This window comes from Neophocaena asiaeorientalis, unplaced genomic scaffold (assembly GCF_003031525.2).
Source record: "Neophocaena asiaeorientalis asiaeorientalis breed wild unplaced genomic scaffold, Neophocaena_asiaeorientalis_V1.1 scaffold102, whole genome shotgun sequence".
NCBI classification, from domain to species: domain Eukaryota; kingdom Metazoa; phylum Chordata; class Mammalia; order Artiodactyla; family Phocoenidae; genus Neophocaena; species Neophocaena asiaeorientalis.
In genome coordinates, this window is record NW_020175078.1 from 3,918,595 (window position 1) to 3,940,953 (window position 22,359).

The window sequence follows — 22,359 nt, forward strand, 5'->3', positions numbered from 1 at the left end:
GGACAGGCTGGGTGGGTGGGCGGGCAGGGGAAGGGCATTTCAGGCAAAGGGAGAGACTGGGCCTGAGCTGAAGATGGTTGGCAGCCCAGTGGAGACTGCGGACAGTGGAGACCCCTGGCGTGGCCAAGAGGGAGTGTGTCAGGAGCATCAAGGGAAGACCCGGAGAGAGGAAAGGCTACCACACGGACATGGCCATAGGGGCCCCTCTCCAGCAAAGGGTTCCCAGGTCCTCAGAAAGAACCTCCAGACAGATGTCCATGGGGATGCCCCTTTACAAGCAAAATGCCTCAGAGCCTCAGACTCTCAGTGCAGTCTATCCCGGCGGTTCTGAAGCTCCAGCATTTCTGATCCTTGACTACAACCATAGCTAACATTTGCTGAAGAGATGGCAGGATGTCAGCCACTTTTTGTGTCCTCTGCCATGTGATTTCGGCCTCACAACGATTACGGGACATGGAGGTCTCAGGGCCTGAGCCTGGGGTCACATGGCTGGTAGGTGGCAGAGCTGAGACTCAAACCCAGGCTTCTCTGATCCAGAGGTATGAATTTCTCACGCTTCAACACTGCTGTCCTACCCTTCCGGCCAGAGAAGCTTTGAGGCTTATTTGTCACATCATTCATCCTCAGCTTTAGCAGCAGACATTTACGCTGATGCATACAGCATCGCTGGCTTCCCATGAAAATGAGGTTGATGGAAATGCTGATCTTGCTTTTTCACAGGTGACCATTTACCACTGGGACCTGCCGCAGGCACTCCAGGACATCGGAGGCTGGGAGAATGAGACGGTTGTACAGCGGTTTAAGGAGTATGCAGATGTGCTCTTCCAGAGGCTGGGGGACAAGGTGAAGTTCTGGATCACACTGAACGAGCCCTTTGTCATTGCTAACCAGGGCTATGGCTATGGGACAGCAGCTCCAGGTAAAGGTCCCAGACCCCCCTTGTCAGCTCTTTGGAGTGTGGCATTCTCAGCACCACAAAGACATGAAATCCAGGTGGTCCTGGAGGAGGAGGCTACGAAAGCCCGAAGGCAGTGCTTCAGAACCCCCGCCTTCTGCTCAGGGCTGCCTGGCAGGCAGCAGAGCTCCCCTTTCTGACACCACTTTTGCTGAACATGAACTTCACGTCTCAATACATCCAAATGGCTTCATTGCTCTCTCTCTACGTCTGATCTGCCTCAGATAGGAAGCTGCCTGAGATCCAGGGTGTGGACTAATCAATATAGGAAAGGACAATACATCAGACTGTACAGATCCACAGTGGGTTTTGCAACTCCAAAAATGCAAAAGTTTCCAATATATGATTTGGCTGACCTGGGCTTAACCTGACTTGAACCAATGTGAGGTGACATCCCACTTAGAGTAAACATTCAAAAGTTCTGCACCAGCAGTGCTCGTTTCGGCAGCACATATACTAAAATTGGAAAAGTTCAGCAGCAGACGTATTAATGTCCTTAATCGTGGAGAGCTGTCCTGGGCCCTGCTGGGGTCATATGTAACTATGTTATATGCAACTTATTACTTTTCCAAGACACAGAAACCTTTTAATCCCAAAATACATCAAACCCTGGGGTTTTTGTGTTTTTTTAATTGAAGTATATAGTTGATTTACAGTGCTGTGTTCCTAAGAGTTTTTAATAAGGAATTGTGGACCTGTCCTTGTCCCTTGAGAACCCTCCAATTTTCCTTTCCTTGAGTTCTGAGCCTTAGAGAGTAAATTTGTGTTCATTTATGTGATTCCTTGGGATTACATCTAAAAGCTGGAAAGAGCCACGGGGAGATCTGCTTTGACCCATTACCAGATGTATCTCCCATTGGTCCTTGGTTGACGCTTTGGTTTATTATTCCTTCAACATATGAGAGGCAGCCTCTCTCATAACATTTGCTCTCAAGGAATCTCTGTGTCAGATGCTTCCATCAGCTATACTCTCCAACTCTTACTTTCACTGTGGGTCCCCGCAGAGTGCCAGGATGTCACCTCCTGAGGCACACACTCTTCTGGGTACTTTGCCTATGACATATGAGCCACTCTTTGGGCGAGGGGTACAGAAGCCAACACCTGTCAATCAAGTGCCTTCTCTTTGCCAGACACAGTACTTCTGGGTGCTTTGCACACACACTGAACTCTCTATTGCTCATTTTGCAGAGGAAGGAACTGAAAGACTGAATTACTCAACCCAAAGTTACCTGGCCAGCTTTAAAAAGTGGAGACAGGATTCGAATTCCATTCTTCCTCAAGCCAAAATCTTCAGCCTTTCTCCCAAACACGACGAGGCCATCTATAGGCAGAAAGTAATATTCTTGGCCACATTTATTCTTCACTGACATCTCTGTATTTCCAGGAATCTCCTCCAGGCCTGGCACTGGTCCCTACATTGCTGGCCACAACCTAATAAAGGCTCACGCTGAGGCCTGGCATCTGTACAACGATGTGTACCGTGCCCGTCAAGGTGGCATGATTTCCATCACCATCAGCAGCGACTGGGCTGAGCCTAGAGACCCCTCCAACCAGGAGGACGTGGAGGCCGCCAGGAGATACGTTCAGGTCTGTTCTTCCTCTGGGCATTGTTCTTACTCTTGCTCTTTTCCCCTCCTGTCTAATTCTGGAAACAGAATTAGATTGCGAAACAAAGATTTAGGAACTAGGCCCTGAGTTGCTATTACCTTATTCTGTGCCCTTGGGAAAATCATCTAAACTTTTCGTACTGTAGTCTTCTCATCTTTGAAATGGAGGTGACCTAACTACCTCATAGGTTTGCTGTAATGAAAGTTCTTTGGGGTTGTTTTCTTTCAAGTCTTAAAAAAATAATTTATACATATAGCTCTTACTGGATGCAACACTGGCTTGAAGCTAAATAACAGAAATTCTGCCTTTTCAATCTGTGGTTTGATTATAGGAGCTAATAGAACTGGGCTGCAATGTCACATTTCGCCTCTAGGTGTCACCATCTGATTTTACTTACTCTGCCTAAGAATTACCTTAAGTTGGGGGCTTTAGGTTATGTGAAACTCATTAGTGCCCCTAATTTTCCATGAGCTTCACATAAGGATATGCATCTTTTGGTCATGGAATTTTGCTCCTGGGAAGTGGAGGCACAAGTAAGCAGGTCCCAACAACACGGCCCACCCTTATTTCAGCCTGGGCCCCTGAAAGACGAGAGAGAGAACGGTGCTCTTCATGCCATAGCTTTTCCCTGGCTCCTGCTACTGTCTCTGAAGAGGTCTGAAGGCACCCTCTCCCATGTTTCAGCATCAGGAAAAAAAAGCAAGCTTCTCTCTCTCTCCAGATTGCTTCCCACTTTTAAAGGCTCTGAGGAGGAGTCCGCAGACTGTGGCATTTCTGAAAGGACACCAATGGCCTTGGTTTGCCAAATTCTTCACAAACGAACTTGACAAAGGTGGTCAAATTAAAAAGTGCAAACAAGAACTTAATGTCCCATTTGCTAGCCAGCTGGGGGGAAGGCCTTGGAACAAAATTAATTCATTACCTCATTTCAGACTCACAGAACTGGTGAGTTAGAGCAATAATTTGTTTTCTGAAATCAAAACAAACCTCAGGAAATGTTAGGCTGTAGTCTCATTATCACAGCTCGTCCGTGAACTGTGATCCTGCAGCTCAGGACTATGATACGCATGTCCCCTAATAAAATCAGCTTCTACAGAAACAATTTCTCACCTCAGTGAATTGAAGCTTCTTTTACCAGAGTGAGTATGTTCCAAGCCTCATCTCTGACTGGGAATGGAAGGCTGTCCTCACCCCACATTTCAGGGAGTAGCCAGCAGGTGAGGGGAGGATGTCGAGATAGAAGAAGCCTCTCAGGACCCACAGCGTCATAGCACTTGGTTGCCACATACACCCCCTAAGGGTAAGGATGGCCTGGACCTCATTCGAGAAAACAGACTGAAAAGTTCCTCACTTCGCGAGTCCAAAACCCATGAAGAATCATCCTTTGCCTGGGCAACCAGCCTTGCACCTGGTTCCTCCCAGAAGGTTCTGGTGGGTCCTTAGGCGTGAGGACGGGGAAGGACCTGCTCTGTGGTAAGAGGAAATCAGGGCCTGGAGGCTTGGGGTCTCTCCCCCTCTTCTGCAGGACCCTCCTAAGGGCAGCCAGCCGCATTTGTCAAGTCCAGGGCCAAATCGGTTCACATCCCTCAAGCTACAGTGGGTGAGAACATTGCCCTGCCCACAGTGAGCTCCCAGCGGGGTGACAAGACCTGTGGGCATTTGAGCTGCAATATGGGAACAGCCGCAGAAGAGAGGCACACTTCATACTGGGTTGGGGAGAAGGGGCCCTGGGGTCAGCGACGCCTGAGCCGGGAGCTCCGGTCTCCTGTGGGCCCGCCTGTTAATGCCGGCACTGACTGTTCCCCCTTAACCCCACCCGCAGTTCATGGGAGGCTGGTTCGCACATCCGATTTTCAAGAATGGGGATTACCCCGAGGTGATGAAGACACGGGTCCGTGACAGGAGCTTGGCGGCAGGCCTCAACAAGTCTCGGTAGGTCCTGGCGCCACGCACTCAGCCATGAGAGCTGGGAGGAAGTCTGCTCTGTGGTGCCCAACTGAGGCTCCTGGGTGTACGGCACAGTGATGAGAGCATGGCTGTTGGGGTCAGAGAGGCGTGTCTTAGGCATGTCTGAGCGTCCTTGCTTGCCGGGAAGATTACACGCGAGTGTGTATGTGAATTGCTTAGCCCAGGACCTGGCATGGCTGTGCCACGCAGTTGAGACAAAAGGCAGTTGCCCTTATTATTCTTCTTCAGAATAGCCAGGAAATCCGTCCCCAGGGCACCTGCGTCTTAGCGACCCAACACCTCACTCCGAGGACAAATTCCCCAGCTCATCTTATCCTATTTCATCACCTTAGGAGTGAATGTGGGTAGCAATGGGTGACTCTTAGCCGAGTGCTTTTTGTCCTTTGGCCAGTGGGTGGCAATGGTTTGCACCGAGGCAGTCCTACTTCCGTCAAGGAAGTAACAGCAACGTCAGCAACAGCTAACATTTATCCATCTTCTGTCGGCACTTTCACCCCTATTTAAAGATGAGTAAGCTGAAGCACAGAGATTATGGCAAGACTGCCCAGCTGTTCAGTGATGGAGCTGGGATTTGAAAGCAGGCTGACTGCAGGGCCCATGCTTGGTTTAAGAGTCGTCCGGCTGGGGATTACAGGTGTGGTGTGGGGAAGGGGACACAGTGCCCTGGCCTTCTGGGAACACACCCACAAGCTCTAAGGTAGCTCATGTGACCATAAGAAGGGCAGGCTAGGGTAAAAATTCAAAAGGCAAGCATTCCTAACACAGCCTTTGAGTCTTATACAGCCCACCTGTGAGGATGAAATAATCCATCCCGGCCCTTAAAACGCACGTGTGTGCTGGCCTGGTTAGGGTAAGTCCTACTGAGCCAAAAGGTCTGATCTGTCAACCCTGGTCTCCAACAAGCAAGTGAGTGCTCCAGTCCATTAACACAACCTTGCTGAGCACCTACTGTGTACCCAGGCCAGGGCCAGGCCCAGGCCCGGCAAGGTCCACACAAAGAGGAAGTTCCAAATATGGTTCCTCAAGTGCTGACACACTGGCTGGGAAGACAGTGACCTTCATCACTCCAAGGAATTCTATTCCCCAATTTCTTCATGCAAGGAAAACTCAGAGATCAGGGCAGGCTGGGTAGACCCAGGAGACTTCACGGACAAGACAGGACATCAGCTGAGCCTGGGCCTTGACAAGGAACAGCATTTGGGAGAGCAGAGGCCCTTTCCATCCAATGGGGAGAGGTGTGAGCACGGGCCTAGAGGTCGGAATGAGTGGGACACCTGCAGCTGGAATTCGGGAGACTTGGTTTAGTAGCGGTGGGAGGGCCAAGGCCACATGGTGGTGGGCCTGGAGGCCGAGCACAGGGGCTCAGCCTTGATGCCACGGGACCTGAGGAGCCCCTGCTGGCTCCTGAACAGGGAAGTAAAGGCATGGGCACGGGGGCTTAGTTTTGCCCCAGTATTTCAGAAACTCCAGGGAGGGAAGGTTCTTCCCCAGGTTAATGGTAGCAGAAAGGTCAAGGTGAGGTGTCAGGCACCTAAGCAGGGCATTCTCTAGGCAACCCTAAACCTGCAGCATGTAGTCAGGATTTGGCTGAGATGAACCTCTAAGTGTTGCACACAAGTGCATGTTGATTGAATTGTATAGAAAAGTCTCACTAAGAATACATGGAAAGAATGTCTACATGTGTATAACTGAGTCACTTTGCTGTACGGCAGAAATTGGCACTACACTGTACATCAACTATACTTCAATTAAAAAAAAAAGAATACAAGGAAGATGTTCCACCAGATGTTTAAAAAGGAAGTGCAAGGCTTCCCTGGTGGTGCAGTTGTTAAGAATCTGCCTGCCAATGCAGGGGACACGGGTTCGAGCCCTGGTCCGGAAAGATCCCACATGCCGCGGAGCAACTAGGCCCGTGCGCCACAACTACTGAGCCCGCGAACCACAACTACTGAAGCCCGTGCGCCCAGAGCCCGTGCTCCGCAACAAGAGAAGCCACCGCAATGAGAAGCCCGCGCACTGCAACCAGAGAAAGCCCGCTTGCATTAACGAAGACCCAACACAGTCAAAAATAAAATAATTTTTTAAAAAGTGCAGTGAAATCATGTGAGCAGAAAAGTCCAAATCTCAAAAGTTCAGTCAATTCAATTTGTAAAAGTATTTCCCCTACTAATGAGGATTGACTTTGGAGAAAAGTAGCACGCCTAAACAAACCACAGTAAAAACTTGCAACAGGAAAAGAGAGAGGGTCTTGCAACGCCAGAGGGAGGTGAGGTCTGTGGTCTGGTAGAAGGAGGCTCAGGTGCCTTCAGCAGCAGCTGGGAGGGCCTCTCCTTGCTCCGGGCCAGAGGCCCGTAGTCACCTCCAGGTACCTGAGTTTAGAGCCCTCCACCAACACCCCACAGCACGTTCTCTTCCCAAACCCCACGTCCTTAACGGCCCTTTCCTTCCAGGCTCCCTGAGTTCACAGAGAGTGAGAAGAGGAGGATCAACGGCACCTATGACTTTTTTGGGTTCAATCACTACACCACTGTCCTGGCCTACGATGTCAACTATGCCTCTTGGATCTCTTCCTTCGATGCAGACAGGTAAGGAAGGGTACCTGGAACAATCTTTGGAAAAGACAGCAAAGTGCTCCTCTTCTCTCACTTAGAGGCCTGTACAGCCTCTGAAACTGCCTCCTCATGCTGTGTATCCTGGGGTTTTTGCAAGATGAGCCCCATCTCCTGAGATACCTAAAAGAACCTCTATCAGTCAGATAGTAATTCAGGCTAAGGTTTCCAAGATGCTTTCCATTTAAAAAGCAGACAGGCTTAGAGTTTTTAAAAACGTGAAAAAAAATTTTTTTTTCTTTCGGTTTTCTTTTTTCATCAGGTTTGTTTCACTTACCAGATGTTATTTCAGTCAAAATAACAAGCTTCTTTTTTCCTTTTTTTTTTTTTTTGCGGTACGCGGGCCTCTCACTGTTGTGGCCTCTCCCGTTGCGGAGCACAGGCTCTGGACGCGCAGGCTCAGCGGCCATGGCTCACGGGCCCAGCCGCTCCGCGGCATGTGGGATCTTCCCGGACCGGGGCACGAACCCGTGTCCCCTGCATCGGCAGGCGGACTCTCAACCACTGCGCCACCAGGGAAGCCCCTCTTTTTTCCTTTTGAGGGTAAAGGTTAAACTATTATTTCTGTATTACAAATAATATATGTTCACAGTAGAAACACTGGAAAGCAAGAACAGGAAATTCTTGAGTGTCATTTCAGAAGTATATGTGTGTGTGTATGGGTGTACTACCTCTCTCTATATATATTTATATTATATACAGTTTATCTAGTATATAGTTATACAGAAATGTTGGATTATTATGTGTACACACTGTTCTGTCCCTCTTCTGACAAGCATCTTTCCCCATCAGTAGCTGTGACTCTGTCCGGGTTCTTTCTTTGGAAACAAGCGCTGACATCCCCACTGCATCCTGCAACCACCAGAGTCAGGCTTGCTGAGCAGGGCTGAGAGGCCTCCTGCTGGTCCCCGTTCACGCACCCACTCGACTCTTGCTGCCTCATGGGTCCTGGGACTGTCTCCCCAGGCACCTGTGCTCAAGCTTATGAAATGCCCCACATGCAGTTCAGGTGAACAATAAATCCAGCTCCGGATAAAACGCAACGGTTTTTTTTCCTGAAGGATTTGGACGTTAAGAAGTATCTAAATGGCTGTTCCTCCTAATGAAATGCATGAGCTTCTGTGCACCCCCCCCAGAGCTCCCTCTGGCACAACCTGATGCCCTCTCCTTGCCCATCGCTGGAGAGAGAGGAAGGGTCTTGGGCACTTGAGGCAGGTCCCAGCATATCTACCCCATCATCACATGAATGGAGGCCCAAATACTGGTGCCTGTGGCTGTGCCTGTGGCCTGCGGGTGGCGTCGACCAGACGTAGGTGACTCAAGGGCGCCTCTTCTCTGAAGACATAGCACTCGCATCCCATGGGAGATTACGGTAAGGGAAGCTCAGAGCCCTTTCACATCTAGTGTGAGGTGTGGCCTGTTAACAGAGCCGTGGAGGGTTAGATCCATGAGTAAGACCATTCCTCCGTATGGGTAGAAAGCAGAGCAGAGAACTTAGGTGGCCTGTCCAAAGTTCCACCAGCACTGACTGATGCCACTACAACTAGTGAAAAGAGAATCCGAGGACTTTTGACTCTTCTAGGTGTAGCTACGACTCTTGAGTCTAGGCAAAAATCTAGGTTCTCCTCTAGTGTAAATCCTGTTTTGTGCAGAGGGCCTCTTGGGATTTACAAATCGAGACCTAATCCTTAGCGTTTGAACTCGTAGGGGAGTTGCCTCCATCACAGATCGCTCTTGGCCAGACTCTGGCTCCTTCTGGCTGAAGATGACACCTTTCGGCTTCAGGAGGATCCTGAACTGGTTAAAGGAGGAGTACAACAACCCCCCGATCTACGTAACAGAAAATGGAGTGTCCCAGCGGGAAGAATCAGACCTCAACGACACTGCTAGGATCTACTACCTCCGCAGTTACATCAACGAGGCGCTCAAAGGTATGCCAGGCCCCCGCCCTTCCTCCAAGTGCACCTTTCACTGCTGGAAACATATGCTAACGTCTGCAGTCAGGGCAGTACTGCATCCACAAGCCCGAGATGAGAAAGATGAGGTTTCTAGCTCGTTTTGGGTTTAAGCCTTTGGGGCTGCACACTAAGAGTCTTCCTTCCTAGATTTAAGCTCAGCAAGCAAACCTGTTGCCTGATATAGCTAGACCCGAGTTCTTGGCCTGTCATTTGCTCTGCTTGATCCTCTGGTGTCAATGTCCCTGAACAGCAGTGCCCTCCTGAGGACAGTCTGGGCGGGGGCCATGTGGAATGGGCTGGAGGGGCTGTTTGTAAGATCTTTTGTTCCCCAAGCAAAAGTTTGAGGCCCTTAGCTCAGCAGAACAACCTGGGATGGGACTATGACACGGAAACGGTAAGTAATGCTGAGTAAAAGAAAATGAGCAATGCAGCAGCAAAAAGAAACGATTAGAAAATCTTATTCCAGACAAAATATTTTCTGAGGGCCACTTTTCTATAGGGAAGAACCTTAACACTCTAAGGCTCTGTCCAAGACTAATAACCCATGATGTGAAGACAAGGAGGATTACACATGACCCAGGAGGATTAATTTAGTCTCTACCCATGTTCCTGACTCCCATTCAGGGCTGAGCCTTTCTAGAAAATGCAGATGGCTCTGCAGGAGCACCCACGGAGGACCAGCTAACGATTCCTGCATGCAAAGGGTGAACAGCTCTCTTAAAAGAGCTGAAAAAAGCTCACCTTGACCTGCATGCAGGGACTGTAGGAAAGCTGTGGGCAGGCACGGCCTCAGTAGGCCTGGTGGAAAGGTGTCTTGGGAAGACCAGGGAAGCTCAAGCTGGGGCCTGTCTTTGGGCAGCTGTGCAGGATAAGGTGGACCTTCGAGGATACACGGTTTGGACTCTGATGGACAACTTTGAGTGGGCCACAGGCTTCGCAGAGAAGTTCGGTGTGCATTTCGTGAACTATACTGACACTTTTCTGCCAAGGATCCCCAAAGCGTCGGCCAAGTTCTACGCCTCCATAGTCCGGTGCAACGGCTTCCCTGACCCCGCTGCAGGGCCACACCCTTGTCTGCAGCAAGGTGAGACGTGGCTCTGGGAGGGACAAAAGCCAGAGGGTGAGGGGCGAGGGGGCCTGTTTCTATTTTCTTCTAGTTTACTACCCTCCCCTCTGCCTCTCTATCCCCTTCATTCATTCAACCAACATTACTGTTCTTTGAATGTTCCAGACATTCTTAGGATGGAACAAAGGAATTAGGGTTAAAGTTACATCGAGAAACTAGGCCCTGGTCTGGGAACAGCAGGTCTAGATTCTTGTCCCAGTCCTACCACTAACTTGCCGTGCAGCCTTAGGCAAGAAACTAGGCGAACGCTGGGCCGATGCAAGGATCAAACGCTGTGCTTGGCACAATGTAAGGTGGCCAATGTTTGCTGAGTGACTGAAAAAGTATAAAGTACTATACAAATTAAGAGACAATTATCCAGTATAGATTATACTCTAATCACTGAGAAGGATGCTTCAAAACTAAAATGACGTGACTTCCTTCAGAGGCTCATAACTCAGTGTGAAGGATTCGTATCGTCACCTCCGCAACGCGCTCATCCTGTAGCTTCTCTACTGTAAGGATCTGGCTCGGGCTTAATCTAGGTTAACATACATCTGATAACTCCGTCTGTACCGGTGCACACACTGCCTCTGTTGTCCTCTCCTAGATGCTGAGCCCACCGCCAGCCCCATGAGAGAAGAGGACGTTCAGTTCCTGGGGCTCAGGCTGGGTACAACAGAGGCCCAGACAGCACTGTATGTACTCTTTGCTCTAATGCTTCTTGGAGTCTCTGGTGTGGCATTTCTGTCCTACAAGTACTGTAAGCGCTCCAAGCAAAAGCAAACACAACCAGGTGAACAGGAATTGAGCCATAGTTCTTCACTCTGACCTCAAGTTACCACCTCCTCCAGTTCTGCAAAATAGGCCTTGTTTCTTTGAAGACTTTGCCACCTCCAGGACCACTGAGGATCTTATACTTTACCCATAACAGAGTTTGTAAAAGTCTCTGCACTATTAGATACTAATTAAACTTGAAGGATTTCAAGTCCCTGATTAAAATGGAAATATCTCCACCTTGCCCCAGTATCAGGAATTCACGTGGGCATTAGATGACCCTGCGAGTGGCTCTTGTGGAAATAAGTAGATACTGAATGTGTCTACTGGTTCTGTGAGCCACTGAACTGGGCTGTTTTAATTTTCAGAGATTTTAAAGGCAAAAACATTAGTAAGAACCATAGCAATCCTTTTCATAAAAAATCAACTGCAATGTCATCTCCTGCCCTCTCTCTTCAAGCCCCCTCCCAGACGCTTACCTTGTGTTTCTCAGAAACTAAAAAAGGTGCTATTAACTGTGTCCTATCTATCTTCTATGGGTGCTTCTCCTTGAGAAGGCAGGTTCCACAGAAGTTATGACTGTCCGCTTGTATAGCTTCACCACAGTAATCCTCTGCTGTTAGCTTTCGGAGGCCAGAGGGCCACGTCTCAGTGTCCCTGGCAGGCACATTTTGGAGACAAGGCAGAGGAAACACACCCGCTGCATTTGTGTGCTCATTCACAAAACATGCTGAGTAGCAGCGAGTCTTTATCAATGCCCCTCGGAGGTGCTAATCAGACAGCCACAGTATGGAACACTCAAACTTGTTTAGTCTATATATTCTTCCTAGATATCTGGGAGAAAGTTTTTTTTAAAAATAGAGCAGTTTTCAACGGGTTTTAAAAGGCCAATCACACTCGAAATTTTGCTTCTTATAAGTGTTCCTTACCTGAATTGTATCTATAGAAAATTCCTATCAAAATGTTCCACTGCCGTGGGCCCCAACCTGACAGTCAGAATTGCAGGACACAAGCATTTTTCTCCTACCAATAGACAGAAAAAGTTTATCAGATGGGGTGAAGACGGTTCTAAAAGTGATATCAGAGACATTCGTATAAGCTTTCAATTATACCTGAAGTCAATATAACTTTTTTTTTTGGGGGGGGCCAGGACATGGAAAAGAATAATATAAAGCTTCACATGAAACAAACGAGAAAAGATCCAGGATAAATCTGGGGGGGAAAAGAATATAAAATATATTATAAAACTAGTTATAAAAAGTAGTTTTGAAAGAGAGAATAGAAAGATCAACAAAGGAAAAGAGAGCCGAGACAAACCAGCCACGCGTGGGAACAGGGTGCATGACAGAGGCGGCCTGCCAAATCAGGGGCGGGGGGCAGGTGGATGATGGACCACTCCATAAATGGAGGTGGCTCACAGGTTAGCTCTTGAGGATGTTAGCCACATGCGGGGAAAGGGAGCCACATCCCTTACTCGGATACAAGATGTAAATGTAAAAAAATGAAACCACGAGAATGCTGGAATAGATGGGTAAATTTTTTTAAAATTACTTTCTGAAATGGGAAAAGTATTTTATAATCAAGACTTAAGACCCAGAGGCCATAAAGAAAAATGCTGATACAGGACCACATAAAAATTGTGGCAAGAAATTACCATCAACATACTCATCAAAAGATGAACAGGGAGAAAAAAAAAAAAAAAAAAAAAAAAAAAACAAAAAAAACAACAAACTCATAAAAAAAAGAACAGGGAAAAAAAAAAAAAAAAAAAAAAAGATGAACAGGGAGAAGATATTTATAGCATATGCTAGACAAAGGGCTAACTTTCTTAATATAAGTGAAATTGTTATAAATCAATAAGAAAAAGATGATAAACACAAAATGAAAGAAAACACAGGCAGTTCTCAGAAAATAAATCAAAGTGACCAATAATATTAAAAGATGCTCACCTTCATTCATCATCAACACAATGCATATAAAATGCATACAGTTTTTCATTTATCATGTTGACAAAGATGCGAAAGTATAATACAGTGCTGCCAAGGATGTGGGGAAATCAACATCCTCCTGTTAGCTGCTGTAAATTCACAGAGCCTTTACAGGAGGCAATTCCCCAGCATTTTTTATAATCCAAACTGCAAACACCCTTTGACTCAGTGACGTTCAAGTATACTTCCACAGCTAAGAAGACACCTTCCCAAAGATGTTCACTGTAGCAATGTTTGTAATAGAAAAACAAACACAAGCACAAAAACTGTAATAACCAATGAACGCAACTAGAGAATGGGTAAGTTTATCAAGTGAAATGCTTTGCAGCCGTTAATGAGAATGAGGTAGCTATGTGTTGATGGGGAAAGATCTTCAAGACTGTGTACGTAAAAAAGCAAGATGCAGAGTAGTATATATATAATATGATCCCATTTATTTAAAAAATAAAGATTACATATTTGCTTACGTATGCATAAAATTTTTCTGAAAACTACAAAAGAAACTGTTAATAGAGGTTACTTCTGGGGACTAGAACTGGGGATAGGATACAAAGAGGAAGATGTCATTTTATAGCCTTCCATACGGTTTTGAATTTACCATGCACACTTTTTAAAATATAAAATTGATGAAGGATCCTCTTACTCAAAGACTGAATCATTCTTTTATGTACGTTTCTCTAAGAATCTCTATTTGATTTTTTTTCAAGGCAAACTTGGTTTTTTATTCACATATTGCTATGTTTTTAAAGACGACAAACCTTTACTGAAATGGGATGCTTGCTGGAGATGTTTCTTTTTCAAGCTTACTTTTTAAATTATGGAAGTAATTTCATTACAGAAAATTGAGAAACATATAAGGATGCAAAAAAGAACTAAAATTATATATAACCACTCTTACCACCATTAACGTTTGGTGCGTTTTCTTTTTTCTTTACATTATGTTAATACATAGTACGACCTCTATATAAAATGTTTATAAAGCTGAGATCATACTGTACCTACAGCTCTGTATCCTGCTCTTTTCCCGGAACGCATAACAGGTACTCAATAAATACGTTAAACTGAACTGCTGAATTAGTATTGTGCCATTTCTCCTCAGCAAAAGTTAATTCTGCAGAAGGCATTTAGTTGGTTTCTAATTCTGAAGTAAAATAAATAAAACTTAACACGTTTATACCTAACTTTTGCCTGCATTTATGGTCATTCCTTCAAAAAACGTATTAGATCAAAGAGCATGAAATATTTAAGGTTTCTGACAATGTTTTTCAGAAAGATTATCCCAGTTTTCATTCCTACTAATAACGTACCTGGTCTCACTGTTTCCTTGCCAACACTATTACCATTTTTTAAAGTCACTGTTACTTCATTGGTGAAAAACGAAGTTTGCTCTGGGAAAATTTCTTCCTCCCATTACAAAATAAAGTCAGAGTCCTTCTATTCCAATCTAAACACAAAAGATTAGAAGAGGAACAGTCAAACTTACTCCCTCTGTCAAACATTCTTAGTGTCTCCACCACCATAAACATATAGTAGCACATTAGTCAGATTAAGAACCTAAAATTCTTAAGAATAACCAAATGAGCAAAAGGCAGATCTTAATTCCCTACTTCTTGTCCTACAATACAGGTACTTCAATTCTTTGAAGAGTGATCATCATTATTGAGAGCAAAACTTCAGTATAAAGGTGACAGAGAACTAGTTGTAGACCAGCAGTTGTTTTGTCCGATGAGAACAAAGACCATAATATTATGCAAACAAAGCGATGCCTCCCTGAATTAGGAGAGACCGTAACATAGCATCGGTGTGTCTCAGAAAATTTCTTCCTGCAGTGATATTTAAGATAAGGTGGTCACCTCCTTTCCTGGGATAGTTCCAGGGCAGTACAGTGGGGTAGGGGGGTATCAGAGACACATGACCTCCACAGAGCCCTGTGCAACAAAAAGATGCTAGGATAACAAAACTTAAAGGAAAGATAAGATCATTCTGATTTTTGGAAAAAGATTTTTTTATTCAGTGTTTAAGTAAGATTAAAAACTACAAGATTTTGCTTGCAGCTGATGAGCAAGAAGAGAAAAGTTAAACCCAAATTATCATCTGATTGGCTAGTTAAAACGCTCTGACTCAAAATCAAATTATTCAGTGACATACCAGTTACTTTGTGTGGGCTGAGGAGTTCTGGAGCAAAACAGCCCTAAACAAAACATATCATCTGAGAGCACAGGGCTAATGGGCATATGAAATACTAAACAAGGAAGCTGATAAAGGGAGGCTGTCGCAGACCTTTTGTTATTTTAGGCTTCTAGCAGTTGGTTACCATATACAAGGACCTAGCAGCCAGTTATTTTATCTCTTGACTTGTCTGAGGTTAAACAACTTTAACCCACTAAGCAGGAATAAAGAGACATTTTGTAGATGAGTTGGAAAACAAAGCAGTCCCACTTCTCCAGCAGAATTTTAGTTGAATTAAATCATAAGAGGAACAATGATTACTGCACATATTGTACTTGTCACACTACATCTGTTGAGTAGAATTTCCATTCCAAGTGTTGTTTTCATCTTCACCATCGTCTTGAGTCCTCAATCTGTATATCTTGCCCTCCTTTTTAAAGTCTTCCCCCCGTTTCTCCAGCACTCTTTTTCTGACTGGTTCCCTGAAATAACAAAAGAGGGAGGAAAGAAGAAGATGATATAAAATGAAAACAGCAGTAACACAAAGCCATTTCTTTTAAACTGCCATTAGTATAGTTTAAGAAAAGTCCACGGAGATCATTATATCTACTAATGCAGTACTAGACTTTATACATTTTTGGTGGTGTAACTTCATCTGTTCTCTAAGCCAAACTAGTCACATCATGTTGTCCATGTATTTCTTGGTGACTCACTAAGTTTTAGAAGACTGGGACCACTTGCCAACTAAATCTTTCCTTTATTATTTATGCAAGCTGATGTATCTACTAAAATATTTATTTATAACTTACACAACACCCTAGAGGCTATCCCAAACTCCAATCATAGCTTAATATACAGAAATGGTCAGTTAGCAATTTTCAATCCTTTCAGAATCTTTAAGAGTGATTTATTTCTGCATGGACAATTTAGAACAAACAGTTCTTCATCTGAAGATGGAAAGGAAACAGGTGAAATTTACGCTAATACATTCTCCAACACTGGAGGGGAAGGGAGAGAGAAAAACAAAAACCAGTGGTGGAACACGAAGCTTCACCCGCTCGGATATACATTCATCCCATCCTTTGCCCCAACCCAAGACCTGTTCCCTTACCTGAAATAAATTTTTGAAACCCACACAGCAAGCTCTTCTATGTGACAGTAATTCAGGATGAAATGCTTCCATTCATTGCTCAGTAAGAGCTCTGAAATTCAGACCTAACAAGATCTAGTTTGAATGCTGTTCTAAAACTAGATAGAGAACAATTTCTCTGTCCCCACTTGAGTAAGGTACTTGTCTTCCTGCTTAATAGTTAAGAAAGAAATAAAGATAAAGGCTGCATCAGCCCAGTCACAATGTTAACAGAAATTGTCATCTAGAGAGTCAACAGGACACAAGATTAGGGATCTCCTTACAGCAGACAAAGGCAAGGATTTTCATTACTTACCACATATGACTGGTGTGAGGATTTGCTATTAATGGCCCAATAAAGTATTGAACAATACTAGGTACAAATTGTAATAAATTGTGCTATTAATTATTAGAAGGGGGTATAATCTCGAATTCTAAGAAAGTACTTCCTGTAAACCTCTTTCAAATATGTAGAATTTTAACAGAGGTATGAGCTAAGATCATTAGTGTTGTCTATCAGTATTACCATGCAAACCTTGGCCATCTCCAACAAAAGTAAGGCCTCTTGGTTAAGGAACTAGTCCAAAATAACTCTCTGAAGAGTTATTTCATTTTCAAGTGAACATCCAGTTTGGTCCTTCTCTGAATGACCCAGAGGAGGCAGTTAAATTATCTACAGCACAATGATCCCTCTAAAGTAATCATACAAGATGACTGTGAGAAATTAATGCAGTATCTTGTCAGACAAAACATGGGTAACAAGAAAAGATATTACTGTTTAGACCTGAAAAAAATATGCCTTTTGTTATGGAATAAAGAGAATTCAATAAATAAAATAATAAAATCAGTAGCAGTGAAAGTTGCTTTCCATGGAATAGGTTTTAGAAAGATGGCTGAGAAAACTCAGGTATTGAGCTTCCCAGAACATGTTGGGTTTTCCCCCTGATACAGAGAAAAGGCAAAGTATCCATAACAAAATTTTTCATTTTGAATAAGGCATTGGGCATTACTAACATATTTTGCAAATGGGGAAAATACAAACAAATACCTTCTTTCTGAGTTGCCAGACGATGCAGGGTTTGAGGATTCCAATGCTGCTGCTCTCACCGAGGTCTGTGCAGGAGGAGGATTACTGAATAAGAAGTTGCTAATCAATCTCCAGATGGCAAGGAATGGGTAAAGTACTGTCCCCAAGAATGTCCAAAAGTCGCCAGTGGAAGAATGTACCATGGATGTAGTTGGTCTTCCTGCCTAAAAATTAAGAAAGAACCTAGATAAAGACAACATCGGCCCAACCACATCACACTCAAGGTTCCAGATAAACTTTTTTACCTGGAAAAGTCCTGTGGATTTTAGTTTACTGCAAGAAGGTAAAATTGCCATCTTTTGCTGTTTTTCAAGTGTGTAAACTTCTAGGAACTCCTGGAGCTCTTTTTCTTTAAAGGAGTAATTACAACACAGAAACTGGAAAGTAGTTTCTCAGTGAAATGAACCAATTATTTTGAAGAGAACTAAACTTTTGTAATGAAATTAACAAGTTTGATTTTAAAAGTCTTTTTTAATGATTTTTAAAAAGGGAAAGGTTTCAGATCTCAATGAATACAACTAATCCTGATTACTGGAGGACTGTTTTAGGTGTGGGGCTAAAGCTCAGATCTGGGTAAACTACAGTAGTCCCCCTGCTTACCTGCAGGGGATACTTTCCAAGACCCCCAGTGGATGCCTGAAACCATGGATAGTACCAAACCCTAAATATACTATATTTTTCCCTATACATACATACCTGTGATAAAGTTTAATTTATAAATTAGGCACAATAAGGGACTAGCAAAATTGCCAGCATCATCAGTCTTGAGCTTTGGAGCCATTATTAAGTAAAATTAGGGTTCTTTGAACACAAGCACTGCAATATTTCAACAGTCTATCTGATAACCAAGAGGGCCAGAAAGCGACTAATGAGCAGGTAACATACAGAGCATGGATACGCTGGACAAAGGGATGATTCATGTTCCAGATGGGACAACACACCATTTCATCACACTACTCACAACGGCCCGCAATTTAAAACTTATGAATTGTTTATTTCTGGAATTTTCCATGTAATGTTTTCAAAGTGCGGTTGGCCACGAGTAACTGAAAGCACGGAAGGAGAAACTGCAGGTTAGGGGGCACTACCATATACTAACCAAGATATGGAAGAACCAAGCTCTCATCCCAGCTCTGGCACTTAAGGTAGCACCTTGGCAAAATTATTTAAGGTTCTGAGCCTTTTTTTAAATCAGAGATTAAAATATTGTTAGGATCAGATGGGATTAATATGTTTAAAAATGAATGTTATTTTTAGATTAAAATGTTTTTTTAAAAATTGGTAAACAGTACTCATATGCTCATACATAAATAAATGACACCAAGTCAGTAGATTAGGGAGATATTCTACATTTCTTTTCCTCTCCTACTGGTCGTTTTTTGTACATGAAAATAGGTGAGGGAAAAAGTCGAAAATTTATATTGTGTCTCACTAGCAATACAAATATAAAGCCCAGGATAATGGAACAATAAATTGATCTAACATTTTTTGATAATTTGGACTTTAATTACCCACAGTATACTTTTCACCTTCCCTTCCTCTAATTATAAGATCAAGAGCAGAACAAACAGGACTATAAGAATAGAAAAAATATATATGCAGATACATACTGGCAACAGTACCACTGAAGCACTTGGGGCAAGTTCCAAATCCAGTAATTTCTTTTTATAATCTTCTTTGGTAAATTCCCTCCTGGGAAACATTGTTGCTAATGAAAAATTACCGTAAGTGTTGCCAACAGTCTGTAACATAACAATAAGTTTTAAAACCTTACAGTGGAGCCTTTTTAAAGTAAGATATTACAAACTCATATGCATCCAAAATGACTGCTTTCATTTTAAAAGTTCACTTAAATGTAAAATCAAAAAACATTTATAAAAACTTTGTGCTTCAAAAAATAGCTGAAGGCTATCAAATCCAAATAGTACTTAAAAGCTTTTAAAACTCAAAAATGACCATGAGGGCTTCCCTGGTGGCGCAGTGGTGGAGAGTCTGCCTGCCGATGCAGGGGACGCAGGTTCGTGTCCCGGTCTGGGAGGATCCCGCATGCCGCTGAGCGGCTGGGCCCGTGAGCCATGGCCTGCGCATCCGGAGCCTGTGCTCCGCAACGGGAGAGGCCACAGCAGTGAGAAGCCCGCGTACCGCAAAAAAAAGAATATGTTTCCCAAGACTATATAAATACACTGAATAAAAATGAACAATTAGGTATCTTAACTATGACTGACTGCAGTTTGCAATTAGAGTTTTCACTGTCCTTTGGCAAACTTACATTAATATCTCACAAATACCCATTTTGATTGTAGGTATTTTGTATTAAAAATCTGGAATAGACCAGAATTTCCCTCATATTATACATATGACAGGAGTTTTTGCCTCCTCCTTGTCTTGGAGAGTAAATGGTCCATAATCAACCCATAATCACACACATAATCCCAGGTCCAGGAATTTACAGTGGGCAAGCATCACAGTCACTTTCACAATGTTAAATCACCTATACTTATAAAATCTTCCAAAGGAAGAGTCTAATTTCTGTTTTTTGTAATTTTTTTTAAGTTTTATTTATTTATGGCTGTGTTGTGTCTTCGTTTCTGTGCGAGGCTTTCTCTAGTTGCGGCGAGCAGGGTCCACTCTTCATCACAGTGCGTGGGCCTCTCACTACCGTGGCCTCTCTTGTTGCGGAGCACAGGCTCCAGATGTGCAGGCTCAGCAGTTGTGGCTCACAGGCCTAGTTGCTCCGCAGCATGTGGGATATTCCCAGACCAGGGCTCGAACCCGTGTCCCCTGCATTGGCAGGCAGACTCTCAACCACTGTGCCACCAGGGAAGCCCTGTTTTTTGTAATTTTTTACTCTAGGTCATACTACCTCTCTCACTGTTCTCACTCAACATAAGGTCACAAAATTAGGTCACTGTACTGAGATGAAGTTCTAACAGGACTGATGCAATTAAAGATCTTTGTTTTTTACTCGTGTGATTCCCTCTTCACTTACCTGTGGCAGAAGCACCCCATTTGGGGAGCCCTAAGTGGGGCTCCAAGGCAAAAGAAGGATGAAAGAGGCTATCTGGAGTTGATTCTACTATAAAGCTTGGGGAAAGGGGTTATTAAAATAACTTTTTATACTGTCCAGCCAAGCTCACCAGTGGAAGAAGGCATATAACTTTTTAGGCATCCTTTTCTTGGAACCTATAAGTGAGATGGCAGACTAAATGCAGAAGAGGTCTAGCAGAAAAGTCTGAATCCTAATTTTAATCTTGAAGTGATATGTAAAACAAATACCGGTGCGTGTAATAAGCCTAGATCCTACAGGACATCTGATGCCTCATTTTGAAAAAGTAATCAGAGAATAAAAACTAACTGGAAAGTACTCATATCTTCTCTTCTAAGAGGTCAATTTCACAACCATTCAGATCTTGAATAAGGCCATGTTCTGGAATTCCTGAAGAAGATACTTATTGCCAAATAAAGATTATTGATCTTTAGGTTTGATCAACTGGCAGATGGTGGGAAAACTGTCAGCCCCAAAGCATTCTAAGCAACTTGCAGAAAATTCAGAGAGAGGACTAAGAAAAAATGCATCTTTTACAGAGGACAACTCCTTCAGATTAGACTTCTGGAAAATCACTTGCTTTTCATGCCTCCAACTGAATGTACTAAGCACTGAGAAAAATTTCCAGAGTCTATTTTACAATAGCAGCAAATTCATCTTTTTACAGAACAAGCAGATATGCTGTTCCCATATGGCACTCATACATGACGGAAGCTCCACAACATCCCAGAGGCATCTTGTGCCTCGCTCCTGGGGATGAGTCATAACTTATTCATACTCTTCAAATCCTACCTGGAAAACTTCCCCTCCTACATTCTAATAACCCATTCACCTACCTTCATTACAACTCAAGACATAAATTTACCTGTGCAGCAAACTGCCTTGCTTCTTCTAGAGGAGCATCAGAAGGGAACTGATTTGTAAAGGAAGAACCATCAGGAAGACGGAATTGAATTCTCGCAACACTGCTATGAGAAAATGAAAATTTAAGTCAGCATCTTTACTTATACACATTCTCAAACGATATCATTAAAACTAAGAGAAAATGGAAGTGGTAATGTGTAATGAAAATGGGTTTTTATGGAGAGTTGGGGAGGGAGGATTGGAGGAAGGTGGTCAAAAGGTATAAAATTCTAATTTAAGGTAAATAAGTACTAGGGATGTAATGTACAAGACGACTATAGCTAACACTGCTGTTATGATATATAGGAAAGCTGTTGAGAGTAAATCCTAAGAATTCTCATTGTAAGAAAAGAGGTTTTTTAATTGTATCTCCATTTAGCCCATGAACAACAGGGGTCTGAGCTGCACGGGTCCATGTAGAGGTGGATTTTTTGCAATAAACACATACTACAGCACTGCACTATCCACGGCTGACTGAATCCATGGATGCAGAACCATGGACACGGAGTCATACATGGAATTTTGACTACGCAGGGGTGGCACGCCAACTGCAACCCCGCACTGTCCAAGGGCCAAATGTGTATGAGAAGATGGATGTTAGCTGAATGCGCCGTGGTAATCATTTCAAAATATATGTAAATCAAACCATCAGGCTGTATTCCTTAAACTTATAGAGAAATGTATGTCAAATATTTCTCCAATTAGAGAAAATAAGAAAATTGGCTTTTTTCAGTCAAATCTCATTATTTTTAACAACAGCTTTTTTGAGGTAAAATTCACCTTTAAAATGTACAATTTAGTGGTTTTTAATACAGTCAGAGCTGTGCAACCATCACTACTATGTAATTCCAGAACATTCTCATCACCCCAAAAAGAAACCAAGCGCTTTAGCAGTCAGTCCCCATCCCTCCCTCTCCCTTTCCCTGGCAACCACTCATCTACTTTCTGTCTTTGTGAATTTGTCTGTTTCTGGCACTTCCTATAACGGAATCATAAGATGTGTGACTTGTTGGTAACTGGCTTTTTTCACGTAGCATTATGTTTTCCAGGTTCATCC

The 22,359-nt window shown here is 43.6% G+C and overlaps 2 protein-coding genes across 2 annotated transcripts in view; one reads left to right on the forward strand and one right to left on the reverse strand.

The window, feature by feature from the left end:
- Window positions 1–11,238, forward strand: part of LCT (lactase) — a 48,471-nt gene extending 37,233 nt beyond the window's left edge. Inside the window, exons 11-17 of the mRNA XM_024764107.1 lie at window positions 721–919; window positions 2,340–2,542; window positions 4,386–4,495; window positions 6,982–7,116; window positions 8,848–9,071; window positions 9,958–10,182; window positions 10,814–11,238. Coding sequence (XP_024619875.1) covers window positions 721–919; window positions 2,340–2,542; window positions 4,386–4,495; window positions 6,982–7,116; window positions 8,848–9,071; window positions 9,958–10,182; window positions 10,814–11,034 — 1,317 coding nt within the window. The 3' untranslated portion in view covers window positions 11,035–11,238. The remainder of the gene's footprint in view (window positions 1–720; window positions 920–2,339; window positions 2,543–4,385; window positions 4,496–6,981; window positions 7,117–8,847; window positions 9,072–9,957; window positions 10,183–10,813) is intronic.
- Window positions 11,239–13,891: 2,653 nt separating this feature from the next.
- Window positions 13,892–22,359, reverse strand: part of UBXN4 (UBX domain protein 4) — a 33,447-nt gene continuing 24,979 nt past the window's right edge. Inside the window, exons 10-13 of the mRNA XM_024764102.1 lie at window positions 21,265–21,367; window positions 18,964–19,095; window positions 17,315–17,517; window positions 13,892–15,619 (exon numbers count right to left, since the gene is read on the reverse strand). Coding sequence (XP_024619870.1) covers window positions 15,481–15,619; window positions 17,315–17,517; window positions 18,964–19,095; window positions 21,265–21,367 — 577 coding nt within the window. The 3' untranslated portion in view covers window positions 13,892–15,480. The remainder of the gene's footprint in view (window positions 15,620–17,314; window positions 17,518–18,963; window positions 19,096–21,264; window positions 21,368–22,359) is intronic.